The sequence below is a fragment of the Drosophila teissieri genome, chromosome 3L (assembly GCF_016746235.2).
Source record: "Drosophila teissieri strain GT53w chromosome 3L, Prin_Dtei_1.1, whole genome shotgun sequence".
Classification (NCBI taxonomy): Eukaryota; Metazoa; Arthropoda; class Insecta; order Diptera; family Drosophilidae; genus Drosophila; species Drosophila teissieri.
The window spans coordinates 6860794-6879027 of record NC_053031.1 but is presented as its reverse complement, the minus strand read 5'-3'; the positions used below and the strand labels follow the sequence as shown (position 1 = coordinate 6879027).

Here is an 18234-nt window from a genome sequence, read left to right as displayed (position 1 = left end):
TTTATCGAGTTAGAGCATAATATGGAAGTAATCTCATCCTAAACTTGGTTAGAGTGTAAAGTTGCCGCAGCGGTTAAAATGGTTCGTCTCGTTCGATTCTGATCCTATATATGTATATATATATTTATCCGATTTCCGATTGCTAACTTGATCATTGAGTACGGTTAAAAGAGTCTAAGAGCAAGAGAGATATAGGGAGTTGCGTTTGCGGTTGTGGTAGTGCTATAAGTTCACTAATTGATTAGTTTAGGACTTGAACTGAGCTCCGATCGAATCCTTCAGTACTCTAAGGACTACATCTAGTGGTGAGTGTGGATTAGTGTGTGTTATCTGGTGTATGGTGTATGGTGTAAGGTCTGGTAAGTGGTACTTGGTATCTGTGAGGGGGTGTATATAAACTCTAGAGCCCTAAAACGATGCCTAAAAGTAGATATTTACCAAAAAACATGCAAATTGGTTCTGCTCGCTAGGTATTATTCACTTAGTTCATATGTATACATATAATTTGCCGTTTCCACCGATTCCTTTCGTCCTTTCATCCTACCACCATCCATCTGTATATAATGCTTATTTGATCTGTGTATATATAGAATTTCTACTTATGTTCCATAATATTCGTTGTGTCAGATTTTTACTATAAGTTACGTTTTGGATTTCCTTCTCAAACCTTTTGTTTTTTTTTTTGTTTTTCTTTGTTCTTACGCCTGCCAATCTTCATTTTTCGTTCAGTAAAAGTTGCAACTTGGAGAGATTTTGGAATAGTTCAGATTATAAGTGAGTAGATATAAGTGCGTGTATATAACTGCTTGAAGAAGATTCTATTGAGTTGAGATCCATCATCATCATCATCATGCCATTTAAAGAACTACTCCGCTAGTAAGCCGATTTCTAGACTAGATTTTGTTTGTTTTTAATTCTCATTTGGTTTTGTTAATTCATTTTAGTATTAATTTGATAAGGGTGCTCGAGTATTGCTTATAGGGTTCTGGTATAAAGTATTTTAGTTGCGGGCAGGAGAGTTCCCTAGGTCGATTATCCCTAGGCCACCACAATGTCCTGGCTGTTCTCGTCGCTGTCCAGCTCGTCGCCCATCTCCAGTTCGTCCTGCTTGCTGCAGTCGTCGTCGTCCTCGTCCAAGCCCTTGCCCTGATCGATGGCCCCGGCATCCCGGAGGCATGCCGATTCCAGATGCTTGTTGAGGTACGATTTGAGGGCGAAGGTCTTGTTGCAGCGATGGCACTTGAAGTTCTTGTCGCCCGAATGGGTCTGCATGTGGGCACGCAGATTGGAGCGGTCGGCGAAGGCTTTGCCGCAGTGGACACAGGCGTAGGGCTTCTCGCCGGTGTGGGATCGAAGGTGTCCCTGGAGCAGCCAGGGTCTGGAGAAGAGCTTGCCGCAGATGTCGCAGCTGTGCGAGAGCTTGTGCGTGAGCAAGTGCATCGCCAGGGCGGGCATGGAGACGTAGGCCTTGCCGCAGGTGTTGCACTTCTTGGCCGACTGCGAGTCCAGGGAGCGATGCGTCTGCTTGTGGCGCGACAGGTTCGAGGATGTGGCATACTGTTTGCCACACTCGCAGCACTTGTAGCAGCCCCTCTTCCGCTTGGCGTAGTTCTCCCCGTTGCCCGTGGAGCCGTGTCCCATGCTGGCCGTGGCATTCTCTGGCGGCTCCGATGGCGGACCACCGCCGGACGAGGCATTGCTCTGGGCACTCTTGGGACGCGGCTGCAGCGGTTCCTGCTGCCTGTCCTGCTTGGTCACAGCGGCGGCCTTGCTCGCCTTGGTCCTGCCATCCAGCATGTTGAGGCACATCTTGAGGGCCGAGGCACGCTGCTGGTTCTGCTGCGAATTGGGCTTGCCCCACTGCTGCAGACCTGATTCGGAGGAGGAAGACATGTCGATATCCACGTCGGAGCTGTGGTCCGAGTTCGGCGGCGTCAGCGGCGAGCAGTTGTTGGCGCCCTCCGAGGAGCCACCCATCAGGTCGTAGGAGCTGCTGCCAATGAACCGGATGGTCGACTGCGGCGATCGGCTGGAAGCGCTGTTCGATATCTCCTGGATTTCCGGGGAGCGCAGTTGCTCCTGCTCCTGCTTCATGATGGTGACCACGCACGGCGGGATCAGGGGCGGCAGGCTCTGTGACAGCGAGAGCAGATCGTGGGCCGCTTCCGTTTCCTCCACGCTGCGACCCCGGTAAATCGATGCTGCCGCCGCGGCCGCTGCAACTTGTTGCTCCCGCATGCGTTCCCGCTCGCGCTCCCTCTCCCTCTCGCGCTCCCTGTCCCGCTCGCGCTCCCTCTTCAAGGTCACCGGCTCCGGCTGCCGGGGGGCTCCACTGGCGCTGGCGGGCGGGGCATAGAAAATCACCTTGCCATCCTCCGCCGGAGCTCTGCCCACTGGACGGCGAAGCGATACTGTTTAGGGGGGAAATGAATACTTAGTTTTAGTATCCGCAAGATACTGGCGGGCTAACTCAATGAAACTAACAGTCCAGGGGCTGGATACCATCCTCGTTTTGGGCAGAGAACATTTTAAAGTTCATTTCTCACTAGTTATCATAATCGGAACTTAATCGAATGCGATGATTGTCAAGCGACTTGTTGATTTTTCAGACTGACTAGTGGCAGGGTTGCCATCTTGGACCAGGGCTGCCTAATCGTCTGTGAGCTTTGACGTTTTTCGGAACGGTGGAATCCGCTCAAAATTTTTTTGGAAATCTTAATGGTTGCAAAAGTGTGTCAAATACAATCAACTAATTGATTAAGAAAAAACACCGAAGTGCAGGTTCTGTTGAAAGAGAATTTCTTGTACAAATACATTTTTGACTACTGAAATATTTGTATGTCTTTTGTACCAGTTTTGGGTACAGATATAGAATCAAGATAAATAAAGCGACATTAATTATAATTTTAATGCCTAAAGTTTCTTTGACAATGTTTTACTCTGCAAATCAGAAAACATTCACAATCTGTGCTGACTCGCTTTGCAACTCCTTTATTTGCCTTTTGGCAAATACTCCGTCTTCCTTTTTGCAGAGCTGCCACCTGTACCACCTGCACGTGTAGACATCCGAAGGTGTAACCCTAAACTACAAGCTCCTTTGAACTGTCTTTATTAAAAGGCAGCATTTTTTTCTTGCCTTTTTAAGCTTTTCTAAATACACACACTCGTGTGTTTGGGGTGCGTGTGGCATATGCAAGAGAAATGGTGAAGGGACTACCGAAAAGCAAAAGGAATCATAAAGGGCAGCAGCAACCATAAATGCACATTTTGGCATTTTATGGGACTGAAGTTAAAGCTGAAGCTAACGCAGTATATCCCTTCTCCACTGCGGCTGACCTGTTACGTTCCGAGTTCCTCAATCGATATGACGACCTCTCAAGCCAACAAAGCCACCCAACACCACCCACCCACCCACATTGCCAGTGGCAGTCAATGCCGCTTGTTTGCATTTGCTTCTGCTTTGGCTTTTCCCCTTCGCTTTTCCCCCCGCTTTTCCGTGCCTCTTCCTCCATTCAAGAGCAACAAGCAACGACATCGACAAGAAGGCAAGCGCAAACATGGAAAATGCCAACATACGCTAAAAAGATTAGCTAACGGCGACAATGTCAAACACGAGCGCCCACAGTGGAGTGTTTCAAAGTGGGCAAGGCAGGGAAAAGTGGGGAAAGCAGGGACTGCATGGGGTCACCAGCAGTCACCATGGGGGGGTCACCAGGGGGGTCACCAGGCAGAGGCCCAGTCAACAGCGCCACCAGTTGAAGGACGCTGGCCAAGTGGGTGGCCATAAAATGGTTGGAAGTGCCGCTGGCTCTCGATGATGGAGTGGGGACACTCACACCGCCTGGCTACTAAAAATAAATACGAGCACACAAATTGTCGCAGCCACCTGTTCACATTGTTGTGACGCAACTTGTAGGGGGGTGCAGCTGGTTGATTCCAAACGATACCGGGTGAAACCGGGGGGCATGAATTCCGAGTGGCAGGTCTCACAAATGGAACAATAGATACCCAGAGAATAAAACCGCCTTTGCCACCGAAGAATGTTCACTTCAAGTGAAGGAAATCCAGGAAATGTGGACTAATAATTGGAAATCGCCGAAAAAAAGTCATAAAACTTCCCAATAAAAAAACCTACAAAGGTCGGCTTCACACCACCTTGTTTTCTTCTGAGCTTCGAAACTCTTTTGTTTGGAAATATTAAAATATTAAAGGGTACAAACTTTAAAAGTGGAACTTACCTGAGGCGGAGACTGGCGCTGCCACAGTTGCAGGGGATCCTGTTCCTGTGGTTCCTGCTCGCCGCTGCTTTTCCTGCTTGGAGGAGTTCATTTGGACCAGAGATTGGGCGGCGGACCATTCCAGATGTTCGCAGAGCTGATCCTCCTGCTCCTCGCCATCCTCATCGTCCAGATCGATGATCTCCCGTTTGAGAACGGAACGCGAGTTCCGCTTGGTCAGCGATTTGAGAGGTGACTTGCCGCCATTTCCCAGGCCATTTCCATTGGCATTCCTTAGCACCGAACTGGCACTCAGCGCGGGTTTATCCTCGAGCTTCACTTTTCCGGAGGTCCTGGGCTTGGGGCGTCGCCAGCTCTGCAGGTCACCACCAGATCCCGATACCGATACCGATCCGGAACTGAGAGTGGATGCGGATCCACCGGGCACATATTTCTTGCTGGCACTCGCATAGGCAATCGTTTGGATCTTATTGCGATTGGGCAGTATAAAGTCCACGGACATTTTGCCTGCAAATCGGGTCACCGTATCCGTATCCGTAGCCGTATCCGTCTGCCTTCCCAGTTTGCCAGCTTGGAGCTTCGGCAATCGAAATTCCGGGTATTGCCCTCCACTTGTTTGCTGCCGTCCTGTTTATTTTGGTCTAGGTTTCTCTGTGGTTGGGGTGTGGTTTTTGGGGTATTCTTATGCTTAGATTTGTTTTGTATTTACTATGTAGATGTAGCACAACCTTCTTTGTCATCTGCAGTTAAAATGCTTTTGCCTTTATAGCTATTGCCGTAGCTCTTGACCCGCCCTCCTGTCCTCCTGTCCGTTCTTGGCCCTCTTCCACTGGAACCCACTTCTACTTCTGGTTCAACTTTGACATTGACATGCGTCGCCTTGAGAGTATTGCTGCGGTTGCTCCTTCAGCTTTGATTCCGTGTCCCCGATGTTGCGGATGTTGCAATATTGCGTCCTTTGGCTGGCATCCTTCTGCCCCTCAGCCGCAAGATCCTGCCCACCTGCGATCCTACCACATCCGCCTGCCAGCTTATTTAACTTGTACCCCCGGCTATCTCCGGTATATTCAAGGTAACTGGCTTTCGTTGTTGCGTTGCTAGTTGCTAGTTGCTGCTGGGTGGTTGTTGCAATGTTGCAATGTTGCCGCCGTTACCGTTACCGTTACCACTGCTGCTGCTGCTCCTGCTGCTGTTTTCTGCAAGTAATGGAAAGGCGGGTAAATTAAACTGCACTTATTTACCGGCAAGACAGTGCACAAAGACCCTGTCACATTTACATGCAAGTAATAGCTGTATCCTGCTCGCAGGACCAAGACAAAGGTGCGTCTTTGTAATAAGCTCCTTAGCATGGCTGTACGCTTGTGGAAGCTTTGTTAAATGCACTTTGCAAATCATAACAGTATTACACATAACTATATACACTATGCTTTAAATTAGTGGAAGTAGGTTTAAGTTAGTAATTGCAATTTTCAGTAAAGAACTACTTTTAAACCCTATTTATGATGTCAGCTATTTTTTATATAGTTGGCCATATTTTCCCGAAATATGAAGGGTCTGCTTATCATGCTTTCAATTGACTGGATCTTCGGGGGGGCCTGAACTCATAAAAAGCAGGAACCCGGTGCTGGGACTTCCTAAGCAATTCTGATAGCCCATAATGCACCCTTTGCCCTGGCATACCCCATAAATCGCAGGTAAATACTCTATGGCAACCATTAACTGCACACTCCGCCACTTTCCAAACACCTTGCACTCGAAAAAAAGCGAGGGGAATAGAAGCAGCTATGAAATTGCATAATTTAAACGGCGATTAAAGTGCGAAAATTGTAAACAAGTTCCTGCAGTGGTTGCCAGTCATAATATTTACATTATAAATGCAGAAACCGCCGTGCAATCAGCGTCAGACGGGAACAGGACATCCCATCGCGGGGCGGAGTGGGTCGGGGGGGATGGGTAATGGCTAGTGGCTAGGGTGGTGGTGGTGGGGTTTCCAGGTGGTGGGTGGGGGGAAATTTGCAACACTTGATTACACTTAATTGATAAATTGTTATACTTTTTGCACTAAATTGCACGGTTTATACACGGACAGGCAGTTCATTTTCCGCACTGCGTGGAGCACGGAGAGCGAGAGAGGGAGAGGGAAAGAGAGAGCGGGAGCGGGAGCGGGAGAGGTGGGAAAATGGGTGTACTGCGGGCAGGGGGAGGGCTGGGAGGAAAAGCTTCCATTGGAAGGTGGCGCACACGCACGCACACCGAAACTATCTATCCCTATCCCACGTTTAAAAATGGCGCATATACTCGCTGCCATTGTTTAGGAAATGCACTGGCCGATGTTCTACGATTTCGATGGGGATTACCTATGTATCCTCCTGCAATATGTACACTTTTTTGTTTGTCTAATTGTATCACATGTTGAATAGTGCTTAGGTAATGGTCTGAATGTTTTTGCGGTCTGTGGAAATCCTATAAATTTTCCTCGTTTTCCGTTCGTTGCTTCAGCAACAACAACTTGTTCACTCTGCACTTGTCGAATGTTTTGTGAATTGAAATCGACGTACAAGCTCTCAGAGAGAGAGCGAGAGAGAGTATTTTTTATACCGAGAAAGAGAAACGGGAGAATTCGGCGCACTCGCTGAAGCTTGGTAACTAGTAGGTGGAACGGCAAAGTAGCGAGTACATGCAACAAATAGTCAACTGTTGGTTGCCTTAGCCTACCTCACTGTACCACCCCCTTTCTCCAGCCCATTGCTCGCCCGTTTCTCTCCTTTGCTCGCTCTCTCCCTCTCTATTCCTCTCTCTCTCTCTCTCTCTCTCACTCTCGCTCTGTGGATGTCCTGCTGCACATAAACAATGCGAGATTTTTATTGCATACTTTGCAGCTGCAGCGACTTATACACACACATGCAAGGAACATATATCCTTTTATATAGCACTTTGTCACATGCAACACCAAATCAAATCATGCATAAATAAGGATCCGAGCTTATAACTAAAATTTTTGGGCAGTTTAACCAATCCATGGCGGTTATATGATATGATATCGTAGGAAACTTTCGTACTCGCTCTGATTTGTGGCTTGTTTTTTCTTCATACACACAATTTGCTCTTTGATAGTTATAGATTTTCCTCTTTGTTTTTTTCCGTTTTTTTTTTTGTTTAGCTGCACTTGGTCACGTAATATTTGGGTTTCTGGTTTTGGCCTGGACTTGAGTGTTACTATTTTTTTTATATATTTTACAGTTTATATTATTATTGTGGTGCGGTGTGTGCTGGCTATTAAACTATGGACTTGTTTGGCCTGCCGCTGTGCGTCAGTTTTTGACGTACCACTCCCTTCTACTGTGCGCTTGGCATTCGCAGCTTTTCGCTGGCTCTGCCGCTCAGTTGGCCATAGCATATAGCGTATATATGTATATGTAGCTGTTTCCATGTGTGTGTGTGTGTGTGATTTACAGCGAGTGTGCGTGATTTCGGGTCAACACCAACGCACACCACTAGGGGGTGGTGGTGTTTTTTTTGGCAGGCAAGGGTTGGTTCCTGGCCAATTGCTTAAAGGGTTTCGGTGCCAAATAACTGCATAGAATCCCAGCGATAGTGCTTAGATCTTGAGATATATTGAACCGATTTATTAGCTAGTAAGAAATACTAAACATAACATGAAGACACAACAAGTAGCCAGCAACACCACCCCCTAGCCGCCCGAAAAACACCCAAAAACATGCAACAACCCCAAGAGAGCGTGGCTTCTGAGTCTGCGCACACTCTCTGCGTTTCATGTGATGCTCGCAAAACTCAACCAGCGAGTCACCAATACCACGACAAAGGACATATCCTGGCAGGAACTCGTGCCACACACACTTGTGGATTGCCGAAAATTATGCAACAGCACCGCTTTTGGAATGGGGGAGGGGGTGGTTCTGCTAGCCACGGGGGGGCCGCAAAAACCGGGAAGAAGTATCGCTACCAGTACCGTTCCAAAAAAAAAAACAAAAAAAAAGAACCCGAAAAGCCGGGGGTGTGTTTTGATGTCTGCCACTTGGCTGCCAAAAAAGCAAAGATGTAGAGGGAAAAAGTTCGAATTTTCAAGGGGTTCCAAGGCTTAGAAATAAATTATGAGCTGCTCCAGCTGTAAGCGTTTAATTTGGTATTGTTTTCATTCTTCGGTTGGCCATTCGGTTTTTTGTTTCTTCTTCACCCGTTTTGGTTAGCTAGACCAAATATTTAGCATAGTTGACAACTGAAACTTGCTCCTTGCTTTGTCCGTTGTCCTTTTTAACGTTTTGAGGTTTTGGGTTTATTTCGTTACGTTACGTTTCGTTTCGTTTGGTTTGGTTTCATTTGGTTTGGCTTGTTTGCACAGGCCGAGATGCGAGACCGAATCGAAAAGGGGGCCAAAGGACACACACAACGGCCGCAAGGACTCCATGGGCCGTAGCCCATTATTGCCCCCCTGGTCGCCACCACCAGCCCCCCTCCTCCCCCGCATCCAATAGAGTCCCTTGCGGTTTTCGTATCATTTTTGTTTTTTTTTTTCGCTTTTGTGCCATTGGTGGTGCTGCTGCTGTTGCTGCTGCTGCTGCTGCGTTGACATCAGCGCTTCCGCTGCGGGCTTCCTTATTATTCCTGTCACTAAGCCGCCCTTTAAATTCGCAATGAATGCCAAACAGCGAAACAGTTAAATGTTTTTTTTTCGGCTCCCGCTGTTGTTCGAGCCACGGAAGTGCAACACCAACCAACCAGGCCAGCCAACAGTCCAAACCAGAGCAGACCGGAACAGGATGCACTGCGAGAAATCAGTGGCAGTTACTGGCAATATATTGGAAGCACTACTTATGTCTTATTGAGCTCAGAATAAGCCAGTACTTAGGACCAATTTTAACAGAGCTTTAATGCAAAGCAGGTAAAAAGGTTTTTAAACCAATTTCACAAATAATTTTATTAAGTCTGGCATGATATATAATATATATATTCATATAGCAATAAGTAAGTAAAAGAATTGTTTGTAGTGCTTGAATTGGTTTCGCAATTGCGGCTTGGGTTTGGGTTCTGCCAGTGCTGCAGGGAAAGGAGCCGGGAATGGGAAATGGGAAAGGAAACAACCGCAAGGTTACCCGGCCAAAGGGGTTGGCTGCGATGTCCTGACGATGTCCCGGCGATGTCCTGGTGTCCCAATGTCCCAATGTCCTGCCGCGTCGTCGGCTGCCTTCGCGGTTACATTGACCCTTTTTCCACGGCCGCCTTTTGTTGCCGCTTGATAGGCTTTCTTGCCGTCAACGCTAATGGAGCTTAAAAAGTTGTCAAAGCGGCGCGGGTTTTATATTTTAATTTCAAAGTGCCAAAATAGAAAATGAAATGGAGCAAAAGGATGGTGGGCGTCGTCATCAAAAAGGGCTCTGCAACAAGGCATCAAATCAACTGGCTCCTCTGACATCGCAAATCAGACGCGAAGTGGGCAAAAAGCTGCTGGCGACTATATGCATATATATATAGTATAGTCGGGTATAAAGCAGACTATAGTCTGGGCATTTGTGGGGAGCGACGACCAACTCCTGTTGCCCATTTATTGCCATATGCTGACAGTGTTGCTCGCGGGCGGCGATGGGGGCCAATTTGAGCTGTCATAAAAATGTACAACAACCGGCTACAAAGCAAACAATGCGACGAGTGCCAACAGCAACAGCAACAGCAGCAACAACAGCAACAGCAGCAGCAGCAGCAACACAAACAGCAGCAACAGCAATGGCCGCATTCAGCAATTGTGCAAACAAATTGCTGTTGCACTTTACTTTTATTTTACGAGTGCGAATGCCAGAGCTTACTAGTATTTTTCTACGTCCCTTTTTTTTTTCGTGTGCCTCCCCGTTTTCTGTGCCTCGCTTGACGGACCAAGGGAGTCCAGAAGTCCTGGAGTCCTGGCGTTCTGGCGTCCTGAAGTCCTGGAAGTGCTTGCTGCTGCCCAGCCACCCCAACCAATTTGCATTTTACTATCGCTGCAGGTTTTTATAGTTGTTGCTTTTGCATTTGCTCTTACTTTTTGATGCCTCACTCGCGCTGCCTGGGAATCCTTGTTCTGGTTCTCGTTCTGGTCCTGGTTTTATTTGCGGCCCGGCCAGCAATTTCCACTCCTCCCGATCCGCCGGACTTATCCGTCCGTCGAGCTCATCCCAGCGCTTTTTGCGGAATGCTCCGGTCATAAAGTTTACTTAACATGCCGCTGACGCTTTAGTATTTTTTGTTCCCCTCCTGTTAGGACTCGGATTCGGATTCGTATTGGACAAGTCAAGCTGGAAAGCTCCTTCTGCCAGATGGACGACAAACACAGACGCAAACAAGGACTCAGAATCAGACACACAGCCACACTCACACACACACACCCACACACACCGACAGGGGTTACGGATGTTGAAGAAGGAAAATCTCCAGCATTGACCGGCATTTCTAATGTGGCCTGTTATGGCTGGCCATCAATTATATCAATTTCTGGGCGAGAACTTGAAGTAAACAAAACCACTTCAATGGCGGCTACTCAACTTGATTAGTTTGATCAAGAGGTAAGCTCACTTTCGGTCAGATTTATTGGCCGAGAACTCTTTGAAATATTTGTGAAATGCATTTATTTCAGCCGCAACTGCACTTTGTAAATGTCTTCGGGGCAACTTCAAATCCATTAAGGATTTATTCAGCCTAAACGTTGGTTTTCTCGCACAGAAAGTTCTTAAATATTTCGTTTTCAAGGCTGAAATGCTTGGCCACAAACAAGAATGTTAATTGGCTTCAAATTAATAAATTCCTTTCATAAACTAAAACTGTTTCAGGGAAATTTGAGATCTGAACATGCATTTAAATCAATGAAAATATAAGGAATCACTCCAATTACTTCACTCATATTCATAGCAACCAGCTTGTTTCTTTGCCAAATGAGTCATGTAATATAATGGCATTTCTAAAATAAGCCCAACAATAAGACACATCGTAAAACACACTTGTAAAGTTATTTCGGATATCTCCATCGGAATCTCTATCACTCTTTCACTCGTACAAAATCAAACACCCAGTCAAAACGAGCTCACACAGCACTCCTAATCCATATTCCATCAAACTCGCTTTTAATACAGCGGACTCGAGTAAAGTATAAACAATTTACAGCCACTTGCTGAGGTGAAATTTATTCAGAGTCCCATTCAATCGCGATGCCACTAAGCTCACACGCTGCTTTTCCTACTCGACAATTTTCCCAGGCAATGGGAAAACTCCAATGGGTATGGGTTTTTCCTCTTTTTCCGAGCGATTTACGAGTCTGGCCTGGGTTCTATGTTATCCCCGTGCCGGGGCATCCCCTGCATTTTACAACATTTGTATTTATTTGGCGTCATGAGTTTAAGATGTTGTTGATATATGTTTACCGTTGGGTGACACACACACACGTGCACACACACACGAACACACAGCAAGTGGCAACTGCTGCAGCTCCACATAAGTAAATTAGGATTTATGCTTTGTTCTATTTGAGCGCTGCAAAGCCATAAACGATTTTTTATGCACAGCCACTTGGTTTTGGCGCGGAATGGCGGAGCAGTTCGCACCTTGCCGAATACGATTTACGACTTTGAGCATGTGAGAACGTAAAATTGTTATAAATTTGCATGTGCAGAATGCGAAAGAAGCCACTGCGTCTTAGCACTCTGAAAAAAAAATATTGCTCAAAATCGCACTTAAATTTAGTGATTTACCATAAAACTAACGCGAATCAAATTCGAAGCGTGCGAAAATCTAAGAATATCACAAAACATTGTCATAAAACATTGGTTGTTCACTCAAAACTTGCTTTATGAAATATTAAGGCAATTGGTTATACTAAAGGACTTTGTATATTCACTTAAATTTGTTACACATTTCCTATTCAAATGGGGGATTTGAAGTTTGAATGTTAAATCATTTTGATGGGTGCGAAAAAGTTCGTGTTTGTATAAGAAATTTATAGCAAGCAAGTATTTTGTACGGAATTTGTATCCCTTTGTACACAATATAAAGTGTATTACAGATTTCCAATTGCTTTCAGTGCACGCATGGAAACAGCTTCTTTGGCGATGAGGAGGCAATAAACCCAACTTACGGCCAAGATCAATCGCGGCGGCTTGAGCCGGTTAATGGCACATGAAACTGAACAACAGAGGCACTCTCCAAATCGCCGGCTACGAAAAGGAGCAAGACGATGGAGACAAAGGCGAGGGACGAAGGACGAAGGATATATTTGCCATGTGCGTTGCCAGCACCAAGACCAAGTGAGCGTAATTAATGCGCTCAAATTTATCAAGCTGCATTAGGGCAATGAATGAAACCTGTAACTCATTTTGTCACCGAAAGTAAACAACGTAGTACAATGCGATGTAAACTGTTGCTAAGCCATCGCGTGTGTGCATATGTCTAAAAAACTTTTGCCCCCCACTTTCCACATTTCCCTACATTTTCTTGTTTTTCGCCCCGTGACCCACATGACTGACACTTGGCGATGACGCAAATCTTAAAGCCGAAAGGCCTGCCCCCAAAAAACAGCGCAGAACAGAACAGAACTGAACAGAAGTGAAGCAAACCGAACCGAACAGTAGTAAGATGTTGGCGGCAGATAGGCAGATAGTCCCCACTGGATTAATGCTGCCATAATTCCACTGGCGGCCTTAGGCCGTAGAGCCCCTTGTGAAGCGCTTGTGGAGTGGAGTTCATTTAATATATCCGATAAAAGTATTTGCAATAAATCCTGTAAAAGCTAATGATTAATTGCTCCGTAGCTTTTAACGTCAACGCGCATACTGGAGGCACGGATTGTGTGTCAGACAGCAAAGGCAGCGAAGGCAACAAGAACAACAATGGCGAAGCCAAAGTGGCAGCGACATTGGCCAACGTGGCGTATGAGTAATTCGACTTTGACGCCGCATCGCCGCGCTTGCTTTTGCCTACAGCCACACACACACACCTACACCCACACACAGTCTCACACTCTTTCCAGGACTCTGTCACACACACACACTCACACACACGCAGAGCACAGTGGCACATTTGTCTCTGCTGCTGTTAGTGTATGTTTCATGTTTTGCGTTATTGTCGCTTCAAGTAAAAACACAAAAATATTTATTTCAAATGAGTCCTGTGTACAACTGGGGACTGCGGAAACTGGTAAACAGAATGCTTTTCCGGCCCAACCCCAAACGGCCACGCCCCCAAAACGCCCATGGGAGATACCCTGTATGGGGTGTATTGGTGATAAGAAAACTTTTGATGAACTAATACTTTTCGACAGCTAAAGAACTAAGCACAGAAGTTTAGTGATAGTTCACTGAATGGTCAATAAGTGAGATTGAATTCTATATAATACTTGTGTTACTTTGGGTACCTCGCATTCGTAACGCCGAAACTGCAGAATCGCCTTCTTTTTTTGGGAATTCTTTTTGTTTTCGGTGGGTGGCGAAAGTTACTTTCAGGGGGTTGGTTGGGCTGCTTCTGTCGTTCAGTTGGCGCCTTTCCTGTGGCAGGGGACCGGGTGGAAGACAGCATTTGCCATAAATTGTGAAAGTGTCAACGAAAGGCAAAAATACACACACACACACACACACACTGGGACATACACACAGATGCAGATGGAGGCACACGCACGCACGCACTGAGGGAAAAACAATGCTAACGACATACAAACAAACAAATCTATACTCATTTCGGCTACTGTGCCCTGGAGTGGGGAAGCAACACGCACGCATATTTATTTTGAACACATCTTTTTTTGGCCGGCTACAAATGCGTTATATAAATACGCCTCTACAGATACGCTGATATATACGTATGTATGTATGAATGTGTATGGGTCTGCAGATTGCCTTTTACATACTCACGCATATTGTTCTAATCAGTGGCGATGTCCTGGCTCCTTGGAATGTCAATTTTTTGCTGCCTAATTTATTTGGCCAATACCCAGACCCAAACCAAAACCAATCGAAACCACCCTCGGCTGTGGCAAAGGGGGAGTTACTACTTTTGACACTCCCCCCCCAAACGAGGAAACCGCTTCAGATGATTATTGTCATGGTCGAAATGCTCGGCATCGGCGTGGATTTTTCTCCCCCAAAAAACTGTGAGGTTGGAGAACTTTGCATAAGCTCCTGCCGCTGACATCTTATGGAAGATGGATAGTTCTGTGGCGTGGTCAGGTACAATCGATAGCCGGCATATTTATGGTGGCCACGTGACCTTTCGCTGACCGCTGGATGTTTTGGAACGAGGACCGCTCTCTGACCCCTTTATGTACGGGAAAAGGGGGAAGGGGGGCAAAGAGTTTCCTTTTCCTTAAGCCTGACAGATTTAAATCCCTCGAAAACTGCGTGAAATAATTAATCTCCTTAATTGAATACATGCGATTATGAATCAGCAAGGAGGACAAGCGCTTACCACAATTACTGCATTAATTTCCGCCACTTGTCGAGTTGCCTTGGGGCTTTTGGTTTGGTTTGGTTGGGGTTTTCTTTTCGCTTTTCCTTTGGCCGTTCCTTTTCCTTTTTCGGGGGTTGCGCACTGGTATATATATGTATATAGGAATAATAATCATAAGGAGCTCCAGAGCATCTGGCCGGGGGCGTTGGTCCAGTGTTCCACTAAATTGGACACATCTGCACAGTTTTTCCTCCCACTTTGTACTCCCCCCAAAAAATAAGGAAAATCCCCCCCACTCCTTCTTGGCAGCGTGTCAATCTTGCGAGTCAAATGGCGGCACGCATGGCAAAGTTTTCCCAGCCCAAATATAGAGAGCGAGTCAGAGAGGGAGAGAGAGCTGCCTCAAATCCCCGCACGTATCCGCATTTCCACAATTCTACAATTCCGCATTTCCCATTTCCACATTGCCGGGAGTCTGGCGCATTTGCATTTGCCTCCGTACACAATTTGTATGCTTAAGTAAGCCGACTGCGTGCATGTTTCTAATGGGCGGCACAAAAGGTTAGCTTACCTGATGCTGAACACGGTAAAAAACACGCTGGAAAAGCGGCTTTCCCGCCCGCTTTCCACCACACCCCCCTCACACCATCCCCTCTGTCCGCAAGCAGCAACTGAAAACTCATTTCGCCTCGGGCGTGACTTTTATAGCACTTTGTTTCCGAGTAGCTGGAGCTATTCGGAAAACCAGATCCCAAACTTGCACGAAAAACTGTAAAAAAAAAGAGGAAAACTTTCGATTCCTAAAGGTTTGAATACCCTGGTTTACCCATTGTTGTTATGACAGCTAAAACGGCGGAAGTTGCTAGAAAAATACGAAATAAACTAGTTTTTCATTGCCGTTTTCCAGTTTTACAAAATAAAAATGTAGAAGATTTGTTACTTCTTGATTATAATTTGAAAATCAATTCAAAGCCGAACTTAGTATGGTTCAATGTGCTCAAATGGTTTGTAATTAGTTAGATTTAGTTGGGGGATGAACTTTATAGGCACACACATAAATAGATAGCCACAAGTTATGTTCATCTTACGCACGTTATCACAATATCTTAGTATGCATGTAAATGACTGTCTTACTGCAAATGTAATTATCAAGATTTAATTACGATAAAGTTTATGGACTAAGTAAATTAAGGCAAAAGTTTTATTAAATAGGAACTTCCTATCAGCAACTCCCTGACAACTTTTTGTTTCAATGCCATTTTCAGGATGCCCTTTAGATCGCTATCCAAAAAACAAAAGAGTGTGTGACAAATGATGGCTACATAATGAAAAGCAGAGCTCGCAGCATTCGAAAAACTTTTCAATGAAATGGAGCAGACAAAAAATGTGTGTAGACCTTCAAACTGACGAACTCAGGCAATTAACCTCTGTCAGGGTATACAAATGCGAAAAATGGATTTCTGCACAGGGGCCACAAAACGATTTCAGAACTTTCGCCTTGGCAATTGCGAAATGCCAAAATGCGAAACACATTTCGGGTTCAAGTTGCTGATGGTGATTGTTGCCGCTGTAAATGCCACTGCCACTGCTTTTGGTGCTATTGCTGCTGCTGGTGGTGCTGCTGATGTTTTCGAACTTATCAACACGCCGATCACCTGCGACAGTTTCCGCTCTGCCTCAGATACATGTAGTCGCCCATTGGGACAGGACCTAATTGCCCCGCACCCAGTTACATCCACAGCTCGAGTTCCATTCCCATTCCCACAACCACCGAACCATCGAACCCTCAACTCAACCCATCAACCCATCAACCCAAACCAAGCACAAGCACAATCGCAAACCCAAAACCCCCGCTCAAGGTGAGCGGTGTAAAAACTTCCTGTGCACTCATTTAGTCCTGCTGAGCTGTTGTCCTTTATGTAAGCGGCAGCAACATCAGCAGCAGCAGCAACACCAACTGCGACAACAGCAACAGCAGCAGCAACACCGAAGCAACACGCCCCTTTCACCCGAACAATACACAAAATGAAACGAAAGGGAGCTGGAATAAAAAAAACGGATATAGAAATTCAATACTTTGATTCGTGCCACAAGCAAAGCGAAGGAAGTGCAACCATACAAGGTAACCAAATAGCAGGACAACACGTACCACAAGCACTTGTTGGGATGTTCAGTTTACACTGCGAAAATCGCAAATCATGGGGCATAGCTGGGGATTCAACAACAATTACCAATACTATAAGGCGATGGATCTCTCCATTATTCAGAAGTAAGTGTGAAATGTGCATGATTCTAGAAAGGCTTTCATCAGCTTTCCTCCCATGAAATTCAGAACTCTGCTTAGTTGTTAACTCTTCTCTCATAAAATGCTATCTTTCCTATAGTTTCCAAAAAAGAGCTGCGTTCAGTTTGCTTTTACTCTCAATTTCATTTCACAAACCTGTCATGTTCATATATATTTTAATTGATATGAAACTTAAATTATGTCCCCTTGCTTCCTTTTTCACCGTGCAGGATACAGGGCGGTGGTGCAAGGGGTGCTGGCCGGGAAAGGGCAACAAGATTTCCCAACTGCAATGGCAACTTTTGGGCAACATTGCTGCATTATACTTAGTGGTTTCCACTTGATTGATGCCATCTGTTAGCTACCCACCACCCAAAAACGCAGAAGCGGCGGGAAACTTCGCCTCCCAACTAACGATCGACAGAAGTACAAATGTAATTGCCGAGCAAGTTACGTAGGAGGACTACTACTACATACTACTACTGCTACATCTACTACTGCTGCTTAATAACAACATCACGCAATGTTCGCCGCGTGGGAAAGTAGTTGTACTGACTTACGGTTGGCTAATTACCGACATATAGATATCCTGCGAGTGTAACTATTAGCAGTCGGCAGGCATTCGCATCCGGTTCTCGAGAGGGGGAGTAGGGGCGGGAAAAAGGACACTGGGAAAGCTCTCCCCTGCAATCCTTTCCACTCGCACACTCACATGTCTGCCAATTATAAGCAACTAAACCGCAGATAAGAGCGGATGCTGAGGCTGCTGAGGCTGCGACCGAGACCATATATCGCAGACTAACCCCAACACCCCCAACCCCATCTTAGTAGATCCCAGAGCCAGAACCGAAAACCCATGCCCCATCCTCCCAGGGATGTGCTGTCAAAGCGACGTGACTAAGTGGTGAAAAATGATTTCGTGGCTACGTGTGACTCTCTCGCTGGGAATGAGCGGGCGTTAAGCGTTCACGGCTTCCTCCTGGAGAAGCACAGGTCCTGGAGATATCCTGGGAGAGCTGGTAGGATGGTGGGATGGGAGGATGGTAGGAACTTGGGGGAACCCGAGTAGCAGCCACAGCCATCGAGAGGGTCACTTGACGAGATACCTCCAGAGGGGTGAAATAATGCTGGGAAATGGCCGGGGGTTTGGGAGTGGGTTTCGCTTTGGGCTTGGGGTTGAGGTGGGCTATCTTTTGGGATGGGAACTGCGAACTGGGAAATGGGAACTGGGAACTGAATGCATGTGGAGGAAGTGTTGTGCAATCGTCAAAGGATCAACACATTCGCTCTGCCTGG

The 18234-nt window shown here is 46.2% G+C and overlaps 2 protein-coding genes across 3 annotated transcripts; one reads left to right on the top strand and one right to left on the bottom strand.

Annotated features, from left to right (window-relative positions):
• Positions 1–885: 885 nt before the first annotated feature.
• LOC122616705 (zinc finger protein 134) lies at positions 886–7451 on the bottom strand. Of its 2 annotated transcripts, XM_043792250.1 has the most exons (3): positions 7298–7451; positions 4239–5434; positions 886–2411 (listed from the first exon to the last, which is right to left on the bottom strand). In XM_043792250.1, exons 2-3 carry the CDS (start codon positions 4738–4740, stop codon positions 1039–1041), a joined length of 1875 nt encoding a protein of 624 aa, XP_043648185.1. In that variant the 5' UTR covers positions 4741–5434; positions 7298–7451; the 3' UTR covers positions 886–1038. The 2 variants fall into 2 exon arrangements, with proteins under 2 accessions (XP_043648185.1, XP_043648186.1); XM_043792251.1 differs by lacking the exons at positions 4239–5434; positions 7298–7451 and adding an exon at positions 2485–2616.
• An 8715-nt stretch (positions 7452–16166) lies between these two features.
• LOC122618113 lies at positions 16167–16549 on the top strand. Its single transcript, XM_043794254.1, has 2 exons — positions 16167–16455; positions 16491–16549. Exons 1-2 carry the CDS (start codon positions 16167–16169, stop codon positions 16547–16549), a joined length of 348 nt encoding a protein of 115 aa, XP_043650189.1.
• Positions 16550–18234: the final 1685 nt, after the last annotated feature.

What these genes read in the sequence shown, in the direction of transcription:
- LOC122616705 (XM_043792250.1), bottom strand. Translation starts at nt 4,740, where the DNA reads ATGTCCGTGGACTTTATACTGCCCAATCGCAATAAGATCCAAACGATT. An exon ending in AGCGCCAGTCTCCGCCTCAG is followed by an intron (nt 2,412 to 4,238) that starts GTAAGTTCCACT and finishes CCCCCTAAACAG; the next exon opens with TATCGCTTCGCCGTCCAGTG.
- LOC122618113 (XM_043794254.1), top strand. Translation starts at nt 16,167, where the DNA reads ATGCCAAAATGCGAAACACATTTCGGGTTCAAGTTGCTGATGGTGATT. An exon ending in AACCCTCAACTCAACCCATC is followed by an intron (nt 16,456 to 16,490) that starts AACCCATCAACC and finishes CAAGCACAATCG; the next exon opens with CAAACCCAAAACCCCCGCTC.